At 36.6% G+C, this 20,299-nt stretch overlaps 2 protein-coding genes and 1 pseudogene across 2 annotated transcripts; 2 read left to right on the plus strand and 1 right to left on the minus strand.

Moving 5' to 3' along the window:
• The first annotated feature begins 604 nt into the window (after positions 1-604).
• LOC103438885 (7-deoxyloganetin glucosyltransferase-like) lies at positions 605-2,354 on the plus strand (annotated as a pseudogene).
• A 12,305-nt stretch (positions 2,355-14,659) lies between these two features.
• LOC103443279 (anthocyanidin 3-O-glucosyltransferase 2-like) lies at positions 14,660-16,817 on the plus strand (the record flags this gene model as incomplete). The annotated part of the gene is made up of 2 exons (XM_029108769.2): positions 14,660-15,461; positions 16,055-16,817. Coding segments are annotated over 2 exons (1,284 nt in total), but the record flags the coding sequence as incomplete, so codon positions are not given.
• Positions 16,818-17,039: 222 nt separating this feature from the next.
• LOC103443138 (uncharacterized) lies at positions 17,040-18,168 on the minus strand. The gene is made up of 2 exons (XM_008381924.4): positions 17,462-18,168; positions 17,040-17,269 (listed from the first exon to the last, which is right to left on the minus strand). Exons 1-2 carry the CDS (start codon positions 17,957-17,959, stop codon positions 17,159-17,161), a joined length of 609 nt encoding a protein of 202 aa, XP_008380146.3. The 5' UTR covers positions 17,960-18,168; the 3' UTR covers positions 17,040-17,158.
• Between the last annotated feature and the right edge of the window lie 2,131 nt (positions 18,169-20,299).

Raw genomic sequence — 20,299 nt, forward strand, 5'->3', positions numbered from 1 at the left:
GATAATAAAAACTTTTGCGGGTGTTCTTATTGCTGGTCTTAACAACTACCAAATCCACATACATGAGATATACAAGCAGACTGAAAAAATAAAAAATAAAAAAACAGAAAAAAGGGAGAAGTAAGAGAGGACATTATCTCAATAAAACTAGCTACGGCCATTGCATTAGGGACTAAAATAACATCATAGAGAGGATTGGCTTGGGTATGATTATTCACTATATTGAAGGCATTTAAAATGAAGAAATGGATGGCAAATTCCTTATTTTGTCTAAGTTGAAGGCTACTCATGCAAAAAATGTATGCCTAGAAATCCCCCCCCAAAAAGAAGGATTAAAAGAGACAACTATTTTCATGAGTAACCTACAAATCCTGGAAAACTTTCCTTAATTTATATTAATTATAATGATCTATCAGATTCAACTTGACAAGCAAGAAATAACATACAGGGAGGGAAAGGGCCGTATTTCAACTTTTGCTTCTTCATCTCCTAGGTTCAATGTGCCTAACAGCTACGCCTCTTTTTTTGACCTCCTACAGTAAATCACAAGACACGTAGAAAAGTAGCTGAGGAGAAAAGTAGCTCAGTAGCACTATAAACAGTCTGCATTTGTGCAAGCAATGCAAGGCAAACACAAAACCTCAAATGGATCCCACAGCAGTAGCTACTAAGCCTCATGCCGTTTGCATTCCGGCTCCAGCTCAAGGCCATATCAAGGCAATGCTTAAATTTTCAAAGCTCCTCCACCATAGAGGTTTTCATATTACCTTTGTCAACACTGAGTACAACCACAAGCGCTTTCTAAAATCTCTGGGCCCCAATTCCCTTGATGGCTCACCTGATTTCCAGTTTGCAGCCATCCCAGACGGCCTTCCCGATTCAGAAGAAGATGCCACCCAAGATGTCCCATTGCTTTGTGATTCAATCAGAAAACATAAATTATTGGCTCCCTTTCGTACTAATGAATCTCAACAGTGATGCCCTATCAACATCCATTAATCCTCTCAGATGGTTTGATGTCCCCGTTCACAATCACAGCCGCTGAAGAGATTGAAGTCCCTATAGTGCTGTTCTACACTATTGCGGCATGCAGCTTCATGGGACTTATACAATTTCGTGCTTTGATCGAAAAAGGTCTGGCACCACTCAAAGGTAAAATATATTATATATACAACAGAAGCTTTAATCAATTTATGGCTCGCTCTTAATTCCTTGTTTCTAAACATGCAAATGAAATTCTTTTTTTTTTTTTTTTGGTAGAGGAGAGCTGTTTGACAAATGGATATCTGGAAAAGGTTATAGATTGGATTCCAGGAATGAAAGATATCCGTTTAAGGGAGCTCCCAACCTTTATTCGGACTTCAGATCCCGACGATATCATGTTTAACTTCATGATGGAGGTAACTGATAGAGTTCATGAAGCTTCTGCAGTTGTTCTTCAAACTTTTGATGCCTTAGAGCCAGATGTTTTGGAAGCTCTCTCATCTATGCTTCCACTTGTTTATCCAATTGGCCCTCTTCAATTACATCTGAATCAAATACCAGATCACCCCTTGAATATTGGATACAGTCTGTGGAAAGAAGAAACAGAATGCCTCGACTGGCTAAACACTAAGGCGCCAAATTCAGTTGTGTATGTGAATTTTGGCAGTATAACAGTTATGACACCTGAACATCTTGTCGAGTTTTGCTGGGGACTTGCAAACAGCAAGGTTCCCTTCTTTTGGGTAATTAGACATGATTTAGTAATTGGCCAATCAGCAATTTTGCCGCCGGAGTTTGTGGATGAAACAAAAGAAAGAAGTCTCATTGCGAGTTGGTGCCCACAAGAGCAAGTCCTTAACCACCCATCACTGGCAGGATTTTTAACACATAGCGGTTGGAATTCAACCGTTGAGAGCCTCACTGCAGGAGTGCCAATGCTCTGTTGGCCATTCTTCGGCGACTAGCAGATGGACTGCCGCTATAGTTGCAATGAATGGGGCATTGGCATGGAAATTAGTAATGATGTAAAGAGGGATGAAGAAGAGAAGCTTGTCAGAGAGTTAATGGATGGGGAGAAGGGTAAGAAGATGAAAAATAAGGTTATGATGTGGAAGAAGCTTGCAGAAGAAGCTACTGGTCCACATGGTTCCTCATCCAAAAACTTAGACATGCTAGTGAATCAAGTGCTACTAAGAAAAACTAGACGTCATCTGTAAGAATATTTATGGTCATGTATTCTTTTGGCCCTGTCAATGCTTTGTTATTGTTGTCCATTGCCTTAGTTTATAATCGACTATAGCTGTATTAAACATGTAATATTGCAGTACCATACAATAATTTTTCAATGTAATTCTTCTAGTTTCTCATCAGTCATTAAATTATACACGCATTGTTAGGCATTAAACATGTATTATATTATGTATCAACTCGAAAAGCAACATGACATAAGAAGCCATAAGTATTCATTAGTATTTAAATGCATAACATCGAAAAGAAGAAAACGCAAACAGGATTAAAGCAAATTTGTCAAATTTAGAAGATAATTTAATGATTTAGTTGACATATGAGATTTAACTAGGGGCATTAGTGAAAAGAGAAGAAAGAAATTTTAAAAAAAATTAAGACATAGATTTGAGTGTAAGATAAATTCACATGGCATCTATTGAGTGGGAAAGACAAATAGGGGAAGGCAAGTGGAGAATGTAGCCAGCATTCCTCTTAGAGGAAATCAAACCTATTTTGATTCCTTGTCTCCCTTACCTTAATTTGTTTGAATGCTAAGAACATTTTCAATGGAGATGTCAAAATCGTAAGTGGAATGTCACTGTGCATATTTGACATAAAAAATATCTCTAACCAAAGTGTTATTTGCATACTGGAGTTGAAGGCTTTGTGATTTGGAATCAAATTTGACATCAATGTCAAATTTATTTTTAATTCATTTTAATCGTGGGTCTCTTATTCCACTAACATTTGAACCAATAAAAATTTTGAAATTTTTTAATAATTACAAGAATTTAAAATTCTATTTAAATAATAAAATAATATTTCACAATTCTATTGGAGAAATACAAAATTTGACATAAAACTTCAAATTGCCATATCAGTCATCAATTGTAATTTGATTCTTATAATTTGACATTTCCTTTGAAGATGGTGTAATCTTCTTTCCTTGAAAATTTCTTTAATCTCCTATTTTGGCTGCCCTCGATGCTTATCTGCAGTTTTGCTAATTAAGCTTCACCTCGATCAGCAAGCGCCCTGGATGGCTGGATCCAAAGAAACGTGTTATTTGGAGAGATTAGAAATGCACCCTTTGACATGTGTAATGGGAAAATTAAGTGGATGACCTGGCTATTTAACGTGGACAAGTCTATTTTTAATCCCTTTACTTTTCATCTGATACATATGCGATACTGGATGTGTTGGAATTTTGATGAGCGCATGACATATTTAACAATGGAATAACAAGAGATAGAAATAATACTCAAGAGTGTGCAACAATGGAACATCCAAAATATGCTCTCAACTGATATAGCAACTTGACATACGTTACTCTTTTACACCTCCTATTTCTTGATTCTTTTTTTTTTTTTCTTTCTCACTCTTGGTCAACATAAGAGGTCGCACTTGGTGCGATGGCAAGTGCCTTCGCCCATGAGCGGTAGGTCTCGGGTTCGAGACTTGGGAGCAGCCTCTCCATAAATGGGGGTAAGGCTAGCCGACATTCACCTCTCCCAGACCCTGCGTAAAGCGGGAGCCTTGTGCACTGGGTACGACCTTTTACTCTTGGTCAACATAGTGTTAATACAGAAAATGAAGAGATCAAGAGAGAAGAACAGAGCTTCAAGAACTAGAGAGGGAAAGATTTAGAGAGAGAAAACTATCGAATCTTTATTATTTCTGTTTTGCTTAATCTCAAAACTATTACAATGATGTATTTATAGAAAGAACACATTCTCTAACAACTTAACTAACTAAGAGTTATAATCCTGTGACAGATGGCACAATCCTAGCCACTGTCTATATCTATATCCTTACATGCCCCCTCAAACTCATGAGTGGATGATCCAAGCATGAGGTTGAAACAATGAGACCGAAACAGAGGGGCATTGAGATCCTTAGTCAGAATATCAGCAAATGTTCTCGAGAGGATACAAACTGAACAACCAGTTGCTTCTTAACGACCCTTTCACGCACAAAGTGCACATCAATCTCAATATGTTTCGTGCGTTGGTGTTGAACGGGATTAAAGGACAACGCTATGGCAGAAAGATTGTCACAGAAGAGAACAGGATTAGTAGCAGACTTGATATGCATAAATTCCAACACCTATTGAATCCAATCCAGCTCGGCAGATGTAGTAGACATAGCTCTATATTCTACTTCAGTGGAAGAACGAGAAACAGTGTTTTGTTTCTTGGAGGACCAAGAAATAGGATTGTTGCCCAAGAATATAACCAAACCAGTAGTGGACCTCCGATCATTGGGATCACCAGCCCAATATGCATCATTGAATGCTTTCAGTGTCAAATCGCCCCGAGTATAGGCCATGCCAACAGATAATGTCCCCTTGAGATACCTCAAAATCCGCTTAACAGCTGTAAAATGTGACACCATTAGAGATTGCATAAATTGACACACTTGATGAACTAAGAATGCAATATCTGGGCGAGTAAACGTGAGGTACTGTAAGGCACCAACAATACTGCGATAAACTGTGGGATTGTTGTAAGGAGTACCATCATCCTTAAGTAACCTATTATTAGGTAAGCAAGGAGTATCACAAGCTTTAGAATCCATCATCTCAACTTTCTGCAACAAATCCGTAATATATTTAGACTAGAAAAGAAACAACCCTTAAGCAGTTTTGGTAACTTGAATGCCCAGAAAATAATGAAGCGCACCCAAGTCCTTGATATCAAATTCAGCAGCTAAAGAATGAATCACCTGTTGAATAAGTGGAGTAGAACTACCAGTGATAATGATATCATCAACGTAGAGTAAAAGCACCACAATATCACTACCAACTAGCTTAACAAATAGAAAAGAATCTGAATAAGTGGATTGAAACCCAAGAGAGGGAAGAAAGCTTGTAAATCTGTCATTCCAGGCTCGAGGAGCCTGTTTCAACCCATACAGTGACTTGTGAAGTTTACAAACTAATTCAGGATGTGCAGCATCTCCAAAACTAGGGGGTTGGGCCATATACACTTCTTCAGTTAGAAATCCATGTAAAAACGCATTCTTGACATCCAATTGTCAAAGATTCCAATTAAAATGAGTTGTCAAAGCTAGAACTAACCTCACAGTGATTGGTTTAACCACTGGACTAAAGGTTTCACCATAATCCAAGCCAGGCTCTTGACTAAACCCCTTTGTAACAAGTCGAGCTTTATGTCGAGCCACTGTTCCATCTGAATTCTTTTTGAGTTTGAAAACCCATTTGCAGCCAACAAGATTCTTATTAGGAGGCAAATGTACAAGACTCCAAGTGTGTTGATGATGCAATGCATCAATTTCTTCCTGCATAGCTTGAAACCAAACTGGTACTTTCATTACAGACTTGTATGTGGCAGGTTCTACCAAAGTTAAATCAACATTGCTAGAATCAGCAACATGACTCAAAAACACTTTCTTCTTGAAGATACCATTCTTACTTCTGGTTTGCATAGGATGCAAATTAAGGGGAGCAATTGGTAAGACCACTGGAAGTAAATCAGGACTAAAATCAGAGTCCACGGGGAGTTGAGGAGCACCACTTGTAGTAGCAGTAATGGACTGAGAAGAAACTGAGGGTGAAGATATTATCTCAGTAGATAAAGAGGGTGAAGATATTATCTCAGTAGATAAAGAGGGTGATGGTAAAGATGAGTGTGATGGTGGAGATGGAACTAAGAGATTATCCAAGGTTGTGAATGGAAGAGGTGAGGAGGAATGAGAGAAAGAAGATGGGACAGGGTTGTGCTTAGGTAATAAAGACAAATGAGGGTAGGGAAATCTAGATTCATCAAACACTACATGCCTAGAAATGTAGAACCTACCCTGTAGCACATCAAAGCAAATAAAACCTTTGTAATTGGATGCATACCCAAGAAAGACACACTCTGTGGTTTTAGCTTGTAACTTGGATTGAATATAAGGTCTCAATAAAGGAAAGCAAGAACATCCAAACACCTTAAGATGTGTTAAAAAAGGAGGAGTCCCAAAAAGCATTTCAAATGGTGAGCAATGCTTCAAAACTGGAGTAGGCATTCGATTTATAAGATAGACAGCAACTTGGCAAACAAAAGTCCAGAAAGAAGAAGGTAACTTGGCAGATTGTAACAAGGTGACAGTAGTTTCAACAATATGTCTATGTTTTCTCTCAGCCAAGCCATTTTGTTCTGGAGTATGTGGACAAGACTTATGATGAAGTATCCCTTTACTGTGAAGAAAGTTGGTAAGTTTATTGCTGCTATATTCCCTACCACCATCAGTTTGTAAAATCTTCATAGAAGCAGAGAATTGAGTGTGTACAAAGGAGTAGAAGACAACAAAAGTCTCAAAGAAGTTTGATTTATTAACAAGAGGGAACAACCAACAATACCTAGTGCACTCATCAATAAGAGTCACATAGTACTTGTATCCATCAATGGAATTACACGGAAAAGGACCCCAAAGGTCACTGTGTACAATTTCAAATGGAATTACAGATTTGTGTTCATTAGACTGAAAAGGCAATTTAGTGAACTTGCCCTCTAAACAACTATGACAGAGCATAGGAGCAGAATCTTTGGTACAAGATATGTGAGAACTACTAAGCATAAGAGAAGCAACATTATTTGACGGGTGTCCTAACCTATTGTGCCAGAGATTAGAACTAACAAGTTGTCCAAGCAATGCAAAATCTTTAGAATTGCCGTGAGAAGGAAAGGAATGATGATTGACAAGAGAAGGAATAGGATAGAGTCCATGACTACATTGGCCTTTGTATAATATCCTCCATGTGGCTTTGTCCTGGATCCAGAAACAAAAAGCATCAAACACCAACCAATAATTGTTATCAAGACAAATGCGATGAACTGACAACAAATTGTGAGATAGTTTAGGCACAGAGAGAATTGAGTTCAATTTGAGGGGCTGCACAGGTGTTTGAATAATAGAACTACCAATATGAGATATTTCCAAACCTGCACCATTAGCAGTTTGCAATGTCTCATTAGAGGGATAGGGAGAGGCCAATGACAAATTACTGAGATCTGTAGTCATATGATTTGTGGCCCCCGAGTCAGTGAGCCAAATTTGTGGTTGATGATGAGGTGTGGTAGCTGAAGATGACGGAGAAGAGACTGTATGCAGAGCCTGAAAATTGAACTGATGAGAGAAAGTAGGTGCAGAATGAGCATACGCATTGCTTGACATATGAGGATAATGTGGGCCACCAAAATTGGGACCTTTGTCATTAAAGAAGCAATACCAGGTAGTATGATTCCTCTTACCACAGATTTGACAGCCCTATCGTTCCAACGGTTTTGAATGACAAAACGGAGCAGTGTGACCAAGTTGATTACACAATTGACAAGGAACTTGCTGTGGAGAGGAACGGCCAAGATACTGTGATGGAGAGGGTCCAAGAACCCCAGAGAATACAAGTGCAGGATGAGATCCATGAGCTGGAAACTGCTGTCTTGGATTAGGAGGAGGATACCTATATCCCTGATTAGATCTTCCTTTACCCTTCTTATTGTTGTAGAAAGAGCGATATCCACCAGAGGAACCAGAATTATGTCCTGAAGCACCTGGAGGAAGACCCCCATATTGATGTTGAGACGCATAGAATTTAGGACCACCAGAGTCATTTGCCACCATGGCAGACATAAACTGAGATGGCACAATCCTAGCCACTGTCTATATCTATATCCTTACACATAGTGCTCATGGCAACTCAGAGGTTTGGCTCGTTCAATTTTGTAAGGTCATAATGTATTTATATATTGTAACAGTTAAAACCTCAGGACGATTATGTGAAAAAGTAATAAACCTGATGAGATTATTTCAAGGGGTGTCCATGTAGTTACCTCCAAGGGATGTCCGTGTAATCTCATAACTTTTTTTTATGATATGACAAGTTTTCAGATGAAATTTTAGTAAATGGAGTTTTGTGAAATCAATTTTATACTCAAGGAGTGCTATTGTAATTTTGAAAATCTCAAGGATTTTTTTTTATGAAATTACAAAAAACCTCAATATATGGGTGTTATCAAATCACATCCTTTGTGGTGGCCGGCGTATGGACCATTGCCTTGCCAACTCCTCCTAGTCCAATTGTAATCTCATGATCATATGGTCCAATCGAAAATAAAGTGAAACGACTTGTAGTTGTAGACGTGTAGTGCTTGATGTATGAAGTGAGGTAGCAAATGGAGAAATGATATGCCATCTATATTAGAATAATTTACATGGCACCGGTATATTATCGTGTGACATTTTGTGTCATTAAATTAAAAATATATACATAAAAACTTACACATATCTTCTTTTTATTAAAAAAAAGCTACACAAAGGTTTCAAAATTTTGAATTTTAACCAAAAGTCTTCTAATAACTTTATTTAATGAAAAATATTAAACTTCAAGAGCATGTCTGTCAAATTAATTACATTTTTGTTCTTTGTCCCTTAATTTGCTTCTATGTCGTAGCCTGTGTACAGCCATTGGATCTAGTTTCATGGCTTGTATAAGCCTTGCTGAGTCTACCTCCACCATCGATATGGGCAAAAAAGATTTACCTTGAATTTATGCCCATTTACAATGTTCTAGTAGAGCCATAAACAACATGCTGGCTAACCTGAGGTGGACTGGCCATCATATTGTAAGTTTACATGCTGGCTAACCTGAAGTGAACTGGCCACCAAATTGGAAGTTTCATTAATCGAGCCAATTAGCATCCGATGTAGAAGTTTCCTTGCAAAAAGTCTTAGATTCCGTCCATAAGGGAAAACTAAAACTCTCATTTCTTGGCTCTCAAGTAAAATATCATAATCATATATTATTAAGGATTCCATCAATCCTATTTCCAATATAAGACACCTTATATAGGATTAATATCTTTAAGAGATCAAATCACAATTAACATTATTCTCCAATATTACATTCCTGTTACATATAGTAGACCACTTAAAGGTTGATTTATATTGGATAAATCCAACATTCTCCCACTTGGTCTACAAACTGTAATATTCATGTTTATACTTGAGATTGGAGACTAATGTCACTTTAGTGGCCATGTAACAGTGATTATATCTCGTCCTTAATGCAGCTTCTGTCAAATGCATTTCTTAACATGGAACTAACAAGGTTGTAAAGTTGACACAACCCAGAACCTTCATAATCACACATGCTAAGATCCTCATTCACATGAAACACAAATTATGATCAAGAGATGAAACTTTAAAATTAAACTTTAAATTAACCAAAATGTCTTACTTTATATCATCTCAGGTCCACCTTATTGTAACTCACAAGTTACACTTTATGCTTCTTCGAAGCCTTAAATCTGCCAATGCAGATATCCTTCATCTAATGAAACCACCATAACCTGCAGGTGTGAATACATCTCCAAAACAATCATGCATCACTTTCATTAGATCAATAATAATACAAACGATGTTTGTAGCCAACGGACACAACTGAAAATACCAAATAGGCACATGTCCAAGTAAAATATCCCAAAAACTTCATAAAACAAATTAATTCAACACTTGTGAGCAAGATGAATTAATATGTTTTTGACACTAATCTATGCACCATACCAGTTACTTTCATAGTGATTTCCAACACCTGCGGGCAAGATGGAAATCCTCACAACTGAGGTAGTGCACAAACCATGCCATGACATTTAATATGCAATTTGATAACAACTTGAAATCTGATATATATTTCATCAGATGATTGACTAGCACACGAAAAATGTGACTTAATGAATCCAACTGGAGATTAATATGAATACATGGATTCTATACATACTTTATAGGTCATCTGCAAATGTAAGGCATTACTAACACGAAACTCAAACTCCCACTGATCTGCAACATCGTTACTTAATTTGCAAATCAAAAGTCACTTAAATCATACTGCCTTTGGGAATAGCCTTACTTAGTCAATGAATGCATATTACCTCAATAAAAGGTATAACTAAGCATGAAAGCATTCACTGCTGTTTACACAAAAAATGTGCATCCAACAACCATCTTATATGTATTAATAAGTCCACATTTATGCTAAGTCCTTATGAGCCCCAAAACAATATGATCAATCGAGAAATCTAAATGATTGCAAGTAATAGAAAATGTACGCATATACCAAGTATCCATTTTTGCAACTTAAACATATTATAGACATTCAAGTAACACAAATTCATGGAAGATAGAATAATGCTTTAATAGATTCATGCAAGTCCACTTAGTGCTCAAAAGTTTAGAACAACTCCCACTAAGTTATCAGAGTTTATGCTTGCAAATAAGTTAATGAGTGTGAAGCCCAATTTTCGTTCACTAATTCTCCCACTTGGGTAAACACTCATTAATATATTCTTTCAAAGATGTACCTAAAGAAAATGTCTTTATATATTAGACATAATAAAATAGACAGCACAACCAAGATAAAGTTGTCAAACAGAATTTTAGCAATGAGTTACACTTACTTTAGAATTTATCATAATTAATTTACAAGCTTGATTGCTACCAAATTTATATTGATCAAAATAGACATACTAATCTTCATAAAATAGAAATAGAGAGCCATTTTGGGTCAAAATAGTAGTCTAAAGTCACGTCTCAAAAAACATCACAATCTGCCAGTAAAAACTGTCTATACGAGCATGGGTTACTAGTAAATTCACCATAATTAACATACATGGCAGAAAATTACGAAACTTTTCAGACACATAGTAGACATTTATATGTTGAACATATCCAAAATTCAGGTCATTTGGTGATCATTAGACGTGTCATTCACCCGATTTAAATCAAGACACGCAATCTGCCAGAAACAATTATGTGCATCTATCATGAATTTATATAACAAATTCAATTTCATATCATTTCAATTTCGATGTCCAAAAGAAACTTTAGTAGTCAAATTTCATCCTCTAAACCGACATCATAATTCAAATTGAAAAGATTTACAAGCATAAGACTTAAACAATGCGTACCTTAGCAATCATTGATTAACCTTCATGGGTCCAATACTTTGCATCAACAAGTCTCATAAAGAGATACAAAATACATCATGATGCAACCGATTTCCATGCTTTCAAACCACAACCTTTTATGGGGCTCATTGTGGAAATATTTGTCACTAATGGCGTGGAACTTTATCCCAATAAACTTCATGAAACTAAATTAATTTACACCTGTAGGCAAGAAAATTAACTAGTTTCTAGTACTAGATTTTATGTCACAAAAGTTCCTTCATGAAAAACTTCAACACCTGTAGGCAAGATGAAGGTTTTCACAACTTCTGTGAAATGAAACCCATACTATGCCATCTTAATTAAACTAAAAGAAGTAATCCACACCTGTAGGCAAGAAGATTATCCCTTTTATTCTAATTAAGATGCAAAGTTGACCGAAGTAACTCAAAAACATAGTCCCATTGCAAATTAAGCCGTTGCGTCTTGCTTAGTTGAAAAGGCATTGGTCAACTCCGCCCTGAAACAATACAAGAAGTCACATGGATTAATTAACTGTAAGTGACAAAATTATGATAAACTGATTCGAGCTTTGAGTTTTTGCCAACAAATGGCACTAATTCCTTCATGACTCCCTTTGACATCAAATTAATCTCAAAAATACCTGACAGCATACTTGAAAGAGATTAATCACATATAGAACAAGTTTTATTCCACCACAAGAATGTCAAAACTTATCATTATGGAGTCAATTACTCAATAGAAATACTTTATGTAATGGGAAAGAACAATACATTCCTTTAATTTAAAAACTAAATTGTTCAAATGTTTTCTTAAGTCAAACAGGTTCCTTTTCTTTTGTACATTTCTTTCCGTAGTACAAGGCTCCTAAATCATTAGCATCAAAATCGTGCATTAGCCTTGTAAATACCAAATTAAACGAAGGAACTAACAAAATTCTTTTCTTTCAAAAGAAACATCTCCAATACATGCCATACATTAGGCTTGTATAAGTTTCTTTTCTTCTCCCCTTACGACACATAAAAATTACTAATCAAAGTACTGTTTAAATTCTTTAGGAATAGGAAAAACCACAAACAATAATACATGTTTGAAAATTCATGCTTATCAATTAAGCCACATACTTGAAATGGATTACATACCTCATGCCTTCATATGTTCACCACTTCTTTGTAAACATATGTATAATCACATGACCAATCAAAATTCTCATATAAGAATAGATAAAAATACAAATGAGAATGGTCACATAATTACTACAAACCTTATTCATTTGTATAATACCCTTGTTCTTGTCACTGGATGCTTTCTGTCATTCTCAGTCAATTTACAAATTATACATCAATTTTTCACAAGTAACTAGTCATGTATAATTTAAATGACTTTTGAGATAAGAAAGCAAATTGTAGACAAACTTTATTGATTAATCATGCATATTTCTTGTGCTATTAATGGCATAAAAGTTCATTCACATCTCGTGAAAATTAGTGAAAACAACACTACAATTCACTATAGTCCAAAACCCATGGCAATATTAAAAATATGTTATCTCATGCTTGAACCAAATTAGCCATACAAGCAACACTATACACGCCATTTTCTTAACAATATTAAAATTTGGTTCAAGCAAATTAGTTACAATTTATCATATGCTACGGTCATGGAAGAAATTGTGTCACCTTACACATCTTTGAAACATATCCGTGATGTTATAGATGCAATAACAAAAATTGCCAAAATTTATATTGACCTGCTTTTAAATATAGACATATATAAACTTAGCATATGCATTCCTACAACACAACTTTAACATATGTTATCACAATCATAGGCACAACATATTCCAATAGTATTGATAAATTATAGAATATGACTAATTCCGTCTCCTACAATCAGTAAGACGTCACGACATGGTTGGATTGTGGGAATAATATAACACTTTATGAATCCAACATAACCATTCCTTATATAATTTATCATGAAGACCAAAAGGAAAGATCATACCAGAATTTCATATACCGATGTATATACGAACCTCTTCATTGGGCTTGCTCGACGAAGAAATCTCAAGAAATTCTCCAATGCAAGGTTAGAACATACATGTTTACAAAACTTGAGATTATAATTGTATATAACCTACACTTTTGCCGAGCTCATTAACGCTAGTTTGTGACCCAAATATGAAGACACAAAAATGCCGCAGAATAAATTCATGAGTCGTACTTCACAAAAGGAAATAGATCTCCAGTGCTTACTATTTGAGGTATACTCATCACCCCCAAAGGCTTGTTAGCATTTGTCTTCTCTCGGGAAGTGTTTTCTTGTGTATGGTTGGTTTTAACTTTAAGAGAGACAACCATATGGGCCTCTTTACTAAGACGGCACTGATGGTTGAAGTATCTACAATATTAGCACATCACTCATGCAAGTATATTTTAACCTTATAACCAATTTAAGCTTCAGGGATCCAACCAAATACATATCAACCAAAATACAATACCATAAATCATCATGAAAATTGAAGTCAATGAAACAAACCATTATGCTATGGTAGATGACTTTATTCAGCCTGAACGAAAACATGGTGATATGAATATGATTTTAATTAGCATAATCCAATAAAAAATGGCAGAGATTAAAACCATGCTCTGTGATTTGTGACCCTATGTTGTTGAAAGAGAAAAGGAATACAGCGGTCAAATTTGATGATTTCACTCACGGCAATTGATGTTATGGGTTGCACAAATTTTTCAAGACATGTGAATTGTATTTCTCCACACTTAATAGTACAATGAATTATATATATATATATATATATATATATATATATATATCAAAAAGTCTGCGCAATGCTATTGCCTAATCCTGATTTCCCTTCTTAATCAGCTCTTAGTCATTGCCGAAGAAACCTGATTCTGATTCAATTTTGTCAATTTTTTCTCGACAACTTTAATCAAACTTTAATCTTAATAGGTTTTAATTATATAACCAATGGCTCTGATACCAATTGTTAGCCTTATTGGGTTATACAATTAAAACACAAACGAATGAGTGACTGACCTGATTCCAATGGTAGTTATCGAAGATATAGCAGCCATGCAAGCAAAACGTGATCGATAAAACTCCAATCTTTATGTTTGCCGTGACAAACAAAAAAAACACCAACTCTTCTGTAAACTCCTAGCTTTATGACAATGCTCTATGGGAAGCCTTAGTTGTCGTGTCTAGGGTTAGCAGGGACCGGTGTTTATATACTAGCCAAAAAGTCTTAGATTCCGTCCATAAGGGAAAACTAAAACTCTCCTTTCTTGGCTCTCAAGTAAAATATCATAATCATATATTATTAAGGATTCCATCAATCCTATTTTCAATATAAGACACCTTATATAGGATTGATATCTTTAAGAGATCAAATCACAATTAACATTATTCTCCAATATTACATTCCTATTACATATAGTAGACCACTTAAAGGTTGATTTATATTGGATAAATCCAACATTGCAGCCTCCCACGCCCACATAAAAATCATAGACCTTCCCGGTGTGAACCGCCCATTCGAGATTCTGCAACAATCTGTGGAGAAATACGCCACAGTTTACATAGAGAACTACAAGTCCCACGTCAGAGACGCCATAGCTGACCATGTTCTGCCCAACTCCTTCGTTTCTGGTTTGGTTATTGATATGTTCTGCACCACCATGATTGACGTAGCCAATGAGTTCAAGGTTCCATCTTATCTATTTTTCACTTCCGGGGCTGGTTTTCTAGGGCTTCTCCTCCACCTTCCGGGCCGGTATGACCGACTCGGCACATTTTTCAAACCATCAGACCCTGAGTCTGTTGTGCCGAGTTATGTCAACCCAGTTCCTGCAAATGTGCTTCCTTCGTTTGCTTACATGGACACCGGGTACAGTTGCTTTGCGAACCATGCTAGGAGGTTCAAGGAAACCAAGGGTATAGTCGTCAACACAATTTTTGAGCTGGAGTACCATGCGGTTGGCTCACTTTTGGATTGTGAGACTGAAATCCCTCCTGTTTACACGATGGGACCCTTGATTGGTGAGCATCATGTGCAGCCGTCTGATCGGGCCAAATTTGGAAAGATCATGACGTGGCTTGAAGATCAGCCTCCGAAATCAGTGGTGTTCCTCTGCTTTGGGAGCTTTGGAAGTTTTGATGAGGCCCAACTGAGAGAGATTGCGGTTGGATTAGAAAAGAGGGGTAAGAAATTCTTGTGGTCCGTACGGAAAACGCCACCTGCGGGCCAGTTTGTAATGCCAGGTGAGACAATTCATTTTCGGAAAATGATTTTAGCACATTTTTTATGTATATATATAATTTTTTTTATTTTGAATTTTGAATTAATATTTGAATCAAAATAAAATTAAGAAACATGCATAACAATGTAAATTGAGGTTTTAAAATGCATTAGTTGCTAATCAGGCGACATGCAAGGGCTTAGGGCCTATACATTTAGACGGGCCTAGGCCCATTTTTTATTTTAATTAAATTTATTATGTAACATATAAATAAATGTTTATACTTTAAGATTATAAATAATTATTGGATTTAAATTGCAAAATAACATGACATAAAATCATAAAGTACTAAAACATATTCAAAACATGAAGAACAACCATATAATGAGTGTTCATTTAAGTATATAACAAGTCTCTTACAATTTACTGAAAAATAAAATCCAAAATGAAAATTTAATATTTTTTGTCTAAGTAAGTAGCAACTTATCAAACATTACTTCTCTTACTCTCGTAGATAATTTAATCATTATTTTTCAACTTGTTAGTGAATTTGGTCTCATCCCCTCCAAGTGTAAATTTTGTGAACATTTCTAAGCTTATAAAATGTAATGGCAGGTGAGTACGCAAATCATGACAAGTTTTTGCCTCCAGGATTCTTGGAGAGGACCAAAGATGTTGGTATTTTGTGTGGTTGGGCCCCACAAGTGGAGGTCTTGGCCCACAGAGTGACTGGAGGGTTTGTGTCGCACTGTGGGTGGAACTCCATATTAGAGAGCTTGTGGCATGGTGTCCCTATTGTGACTTGGCCTGTGTCTGCAGAGCAGCAGATTAATGCCTCTCAGATGGTGAGGGATTTGGGACTGGCCGTGGAGCTGAGATTGGACTACAGAAGGGACGGTGGTAATCATTTTGTGGTGGCGGATGAGATCGAGAAGGCTGTGAGGTGTGTGATGGACGGTGATGGTGAGGTGAGGAAGAGGGTTGAGGAGATGAGTGAAGTGTGTAGGAAGGCTGTTGGAGATGGTGGATCTTCCTCTACTACGTTTCGACATTTGATTGAGGTTATGTTGGCAAGCCTTGACAAAAAGGAGGAATGATGGGATTAGTCGTACATATGCTCACGGCACAATATAATTGTTTTTATTTTGGGGAACTACATATATAAATAACTAGGATTTGTCCATTTGTGCATGTGCGACGATCTTAGCTGCTTGATTGTAATCACAGGCAATGTGAAATTCTCCATAGTCTTTTCGGGCCTGGAAGAAGTGGATAACCGTGGTTTATCACCAGTTGTCTTCCTTTTTCTAAGAAAACAATCAAGTAAAAGCAACTGATTTTGTGTGCTCAATAACAATTCTAGTGCAATGTTTATTAATGCATGGTTTGCTTGAGCAATGGACTTAACGATAAGTGATTTTCACACTCTGTTTTCTTCATGCACTCCTTTGTTTCTTTTTTCTAGCATGTGGAATAAATCAAGAGGTAGAAACACAACAAATGCCGAATGAGCAAAGCAAGTGCGGAAATCACTACCCCAGGTAAATTCCTATATTGGAGGAACGTAGGAAAATGGAATTTTAAGGACAAAGAGAACATATTTCTTCTACGAAGTAATGTTGCCCTTATTCATCATCCAGATTACAAAGACAATTAAACGAATTTAAAAAATTAAATGAAACAATAAAGAATTACAAATGAGGAATTAAAATTATTCCTTCATACATTTCCATCTGGTCTCAAATAATTGGAGAACCTCACATGATCCATTGGATCTCTCTTCTTTTTCTTGAAATGCTTAGAGGCAGCTTTCAGCACCTTATTCCACACCTGAACACCAATTACACATACTTATATCTTAGAGATCAAAAAACGGATCAACCAAAAATTTTCAGTTACCAGATTGATTGATTAAACTTCCAATGGGTAAATCTCAGAATCTCAATCAAACATTAAAAAAAATTTTAAAATTTAAAACGAATTAAAAATCTAAGAACACAGATTACCAAAAAAGGGTAGTACCTTCGAGGCTATGGGGTTACAGTTAACGTTAACAGGAGTCGGAGAGAAATCAGAGGCCAAAACCATCTTGCTTTTCTTCCTCTTCATCAGCTTGTTCTTCAGAGCACTCCGATTCAGATTGAAACAAGTTGTGGCTGTGGGGATCTTCTTCTTCTTAATGCCGGAACCCGCTTCGACGAGGCTGTTCTGATTCTTCACTTCCAACCCCATCTCAAAATTGAGCTTACGCGGCGTCGCGAAATCCAAATCCAAATCCAGGTCCAAATCCATGGGAGCATAAGCCCGGGGGACCAACGGGGACCATATTGAGCTCTGCGAGTAGTCGAAATCAAAGGCGGAGTTGTCCGGGAACTTGCAGAGCAGTTCGTTTGACATCACTGGCTGCAAATACTCCACCACTTTGCAAGCGCAGCTCAAAGCTAAAAAACTCTCTCTCTCTTCTTCTTCTTCTTGCTGTCTGAGTGAAGTGAGATAATATGTTTCTTCTTCTACGTCCATTAACGAAGTGAAAAGCTAACAACTTTGGCGTTTTTTGGTCGCAAAAGCTAAGATCTTTTGTGTTGGGAAGTTTGGTTTTGGAGCAGAATAAAGGGGAAGGAGGACAAAACGGGACATGAAAGTTACCGTTGCCGTGGGTTTTAGTGTCTGCTTTTAAAATGTCCAACGGCCGAAACAATGTGATGTCTGACCAAAAAACATTCTGATATGTCGGATCTAGGCCCAAACGTCTGATATGTTAGATTTAGCCCTGGTTTTATTTCAAGCCCAAAACAAGTTTTTTTTTTTTTTTTTTTTTTTTTTTTTTTTTTTTTTTTTTGTACTTGAGATTTTACATTTCTATTAGCTCTTGGAAATCAAGATTACTCAGTACTTTTTCTACGTACATAAAACACATTAATATTTAACTCAAATTATAATTCTTATTATAACACATTGAATGGTACACAATGTGATTTGTATTTCTAGTACCGATTTAAATTTCTCTAACATTAAAAGTATGAACCTCCAAAATAAGAGAAGTAATTTCCACACTCTATTTTTTTTTCAACCTTTGATTGAATATATCAAAATAAATTAAAAGTAGAAACAAAAGAGGGGTGTAAGAAGAGAAAAAGAGTACTACACCAGAATAAGTCTCCTCCTTATCTCGTTGATTTCCCCTACACAAAAGTAGAAGAGTACATATGTTGAGTGGTACCGTGAAGTTCAAGTACATAAAAAGAGGGTTTTTGCCACTTAATATTGTAGTCTAATAGTATTCCTCTTCATTTGTAAGTGAGATGTCTTAAGTTTGATTCTCGTCAAATGCGAATTTGAATTACATTATTATCAGCCCATTGTGAGACTTAGCCCAATCCCCCGACCTCCATAGTGTAGATAATATCGTTTGTTAAAAAACATATAAAACTAAATTAATAAATTAAATTAAATTAAATTAATAAATAAAATAAAATAAAATAAATAAAAAACCTCAGCATTATGTCGGATCAACTGTGTCAAGTATGAGAACAAATAACGCGAGTGATTTAAACACATCTCTTTTAGCCTCTGCGCTTCATGTGTATTAAAGACAAGTGCCACAATCGCTAGTGAAACAGATATAGACAAGCATGTAACTCATAGGTAATAAAAACCCCACTATTAATCATAATTAATATTGACTATTGTCAAAATTTCCACTGTAGTAAACTAAGACAAGTTTAACTTGGTTATTACACGATTAGTACAACCACAAGAGTTAAACCTCAATGTATCTAACCTTAATCTTTCTCCCTTATTTGACTTAAGTTTGAAATACAATCAAACTATATTGGAAGAAAAGATGATGGCTCCCTCAAAGTTTAAGGAAGCACCCAACGGCCGATGACATCCAGTACTAGGCTTTCAGCTACATCCTTAGGAGGGATGTCGGCCCAAAACTCGACTCGCTTGCGCTCCGCAGCAATCCTGGCAAGCAAGTTAGCAGCAGAATTGTCACCCCTAGTGACCGAGCGGAATGTCACACTCCTAAACTTCTGCAAGTCATGAATGCAACGAAAAACAAGTTCCCTGGTCTCGGAGTCAGGTATCTTGGTCTCACCTGTTATCATCTGAAACAGAAATGGATGATTACCTTCGATCTGTAGGTAATCAATGCCTTCTGTCATGGAAAACTCAATTGCCCGGGAGAAAGCAATCAAATGCGTTGCCAAACCGTCCCTGACCTTGCCTGAAGGTCCAGCAATGGCAGATTTGAATACAGCATTGTGATCTCTCACAATGCAAGCAAAAGAACCAGTCCTTGATTTCGGCTCATGGTGACCAGCGAAGCTGATCTTCCATGCATTATTGGGGGGCGGAGTCCATGAAATGTGCCGGACAGGCACTATCCGTTTAGCATTTAGCATATCTAGGAGAGGTCTTGCAGCCATATTTGTTTTTGTACTGAATGAGGCTACAGCTTAGCAACAAACACACAGTGGCTACTAACTCGAACACTTAGACCCGAATTTATACTATGAGTTTACCTAACCGCCTCGTCCAAAACAGGTCATCATGCCATTTCAGGTCATAGACTATAAGAAAGGTAAAAATCGTACTATGGAAAACGACCGTTGAATACAGTCAATTGCCTTCCAAATGCTATAAATCTACCAATTCTAGATATGCTATAGATGGCAAGAGACCGTTGCCAACGGCATCATAATTATATAACATTTCGAGCAAAAACATAATTGACATTCCGAATAATGAACATGACTAGATTTTCTTTTTAAACTCAATAACAGTTCAAGCCTCACTTGCCGTAGCTGGCAAGGGGTTGTTGGCAACGGTCATATAACTTATTGTGCAAGTTTA

Source organism: Malus domestica, chromosome 09, assembly GCF_042453785.1.
Source record: "Malus domestica chromosome 09, GDT2T_hap1".
NCBI lineage: Eukaryota > Viridiplantae > Streptophyta > Magnoliopsida > Rosales > Rosaceae > Malus > Malus domestica.

Bases quoted from the DNA above. Each gene is read 5' to 3' on its own strand.
- LOC103443138 (XM_008381924.4), bottom strand. From the start codon at position 17,959: ATGGACGTAGAAGAAGAAACATATTATCTCACTTCACTCAGACAGCAA. The intron at 17,270-17,461 runs GTACTACCCTTT...ATTGGTGTTCAG, and splicing joins GTAACCCCATAGCCTCGAAG to GTGTGGAATAAGGTGCTGAA.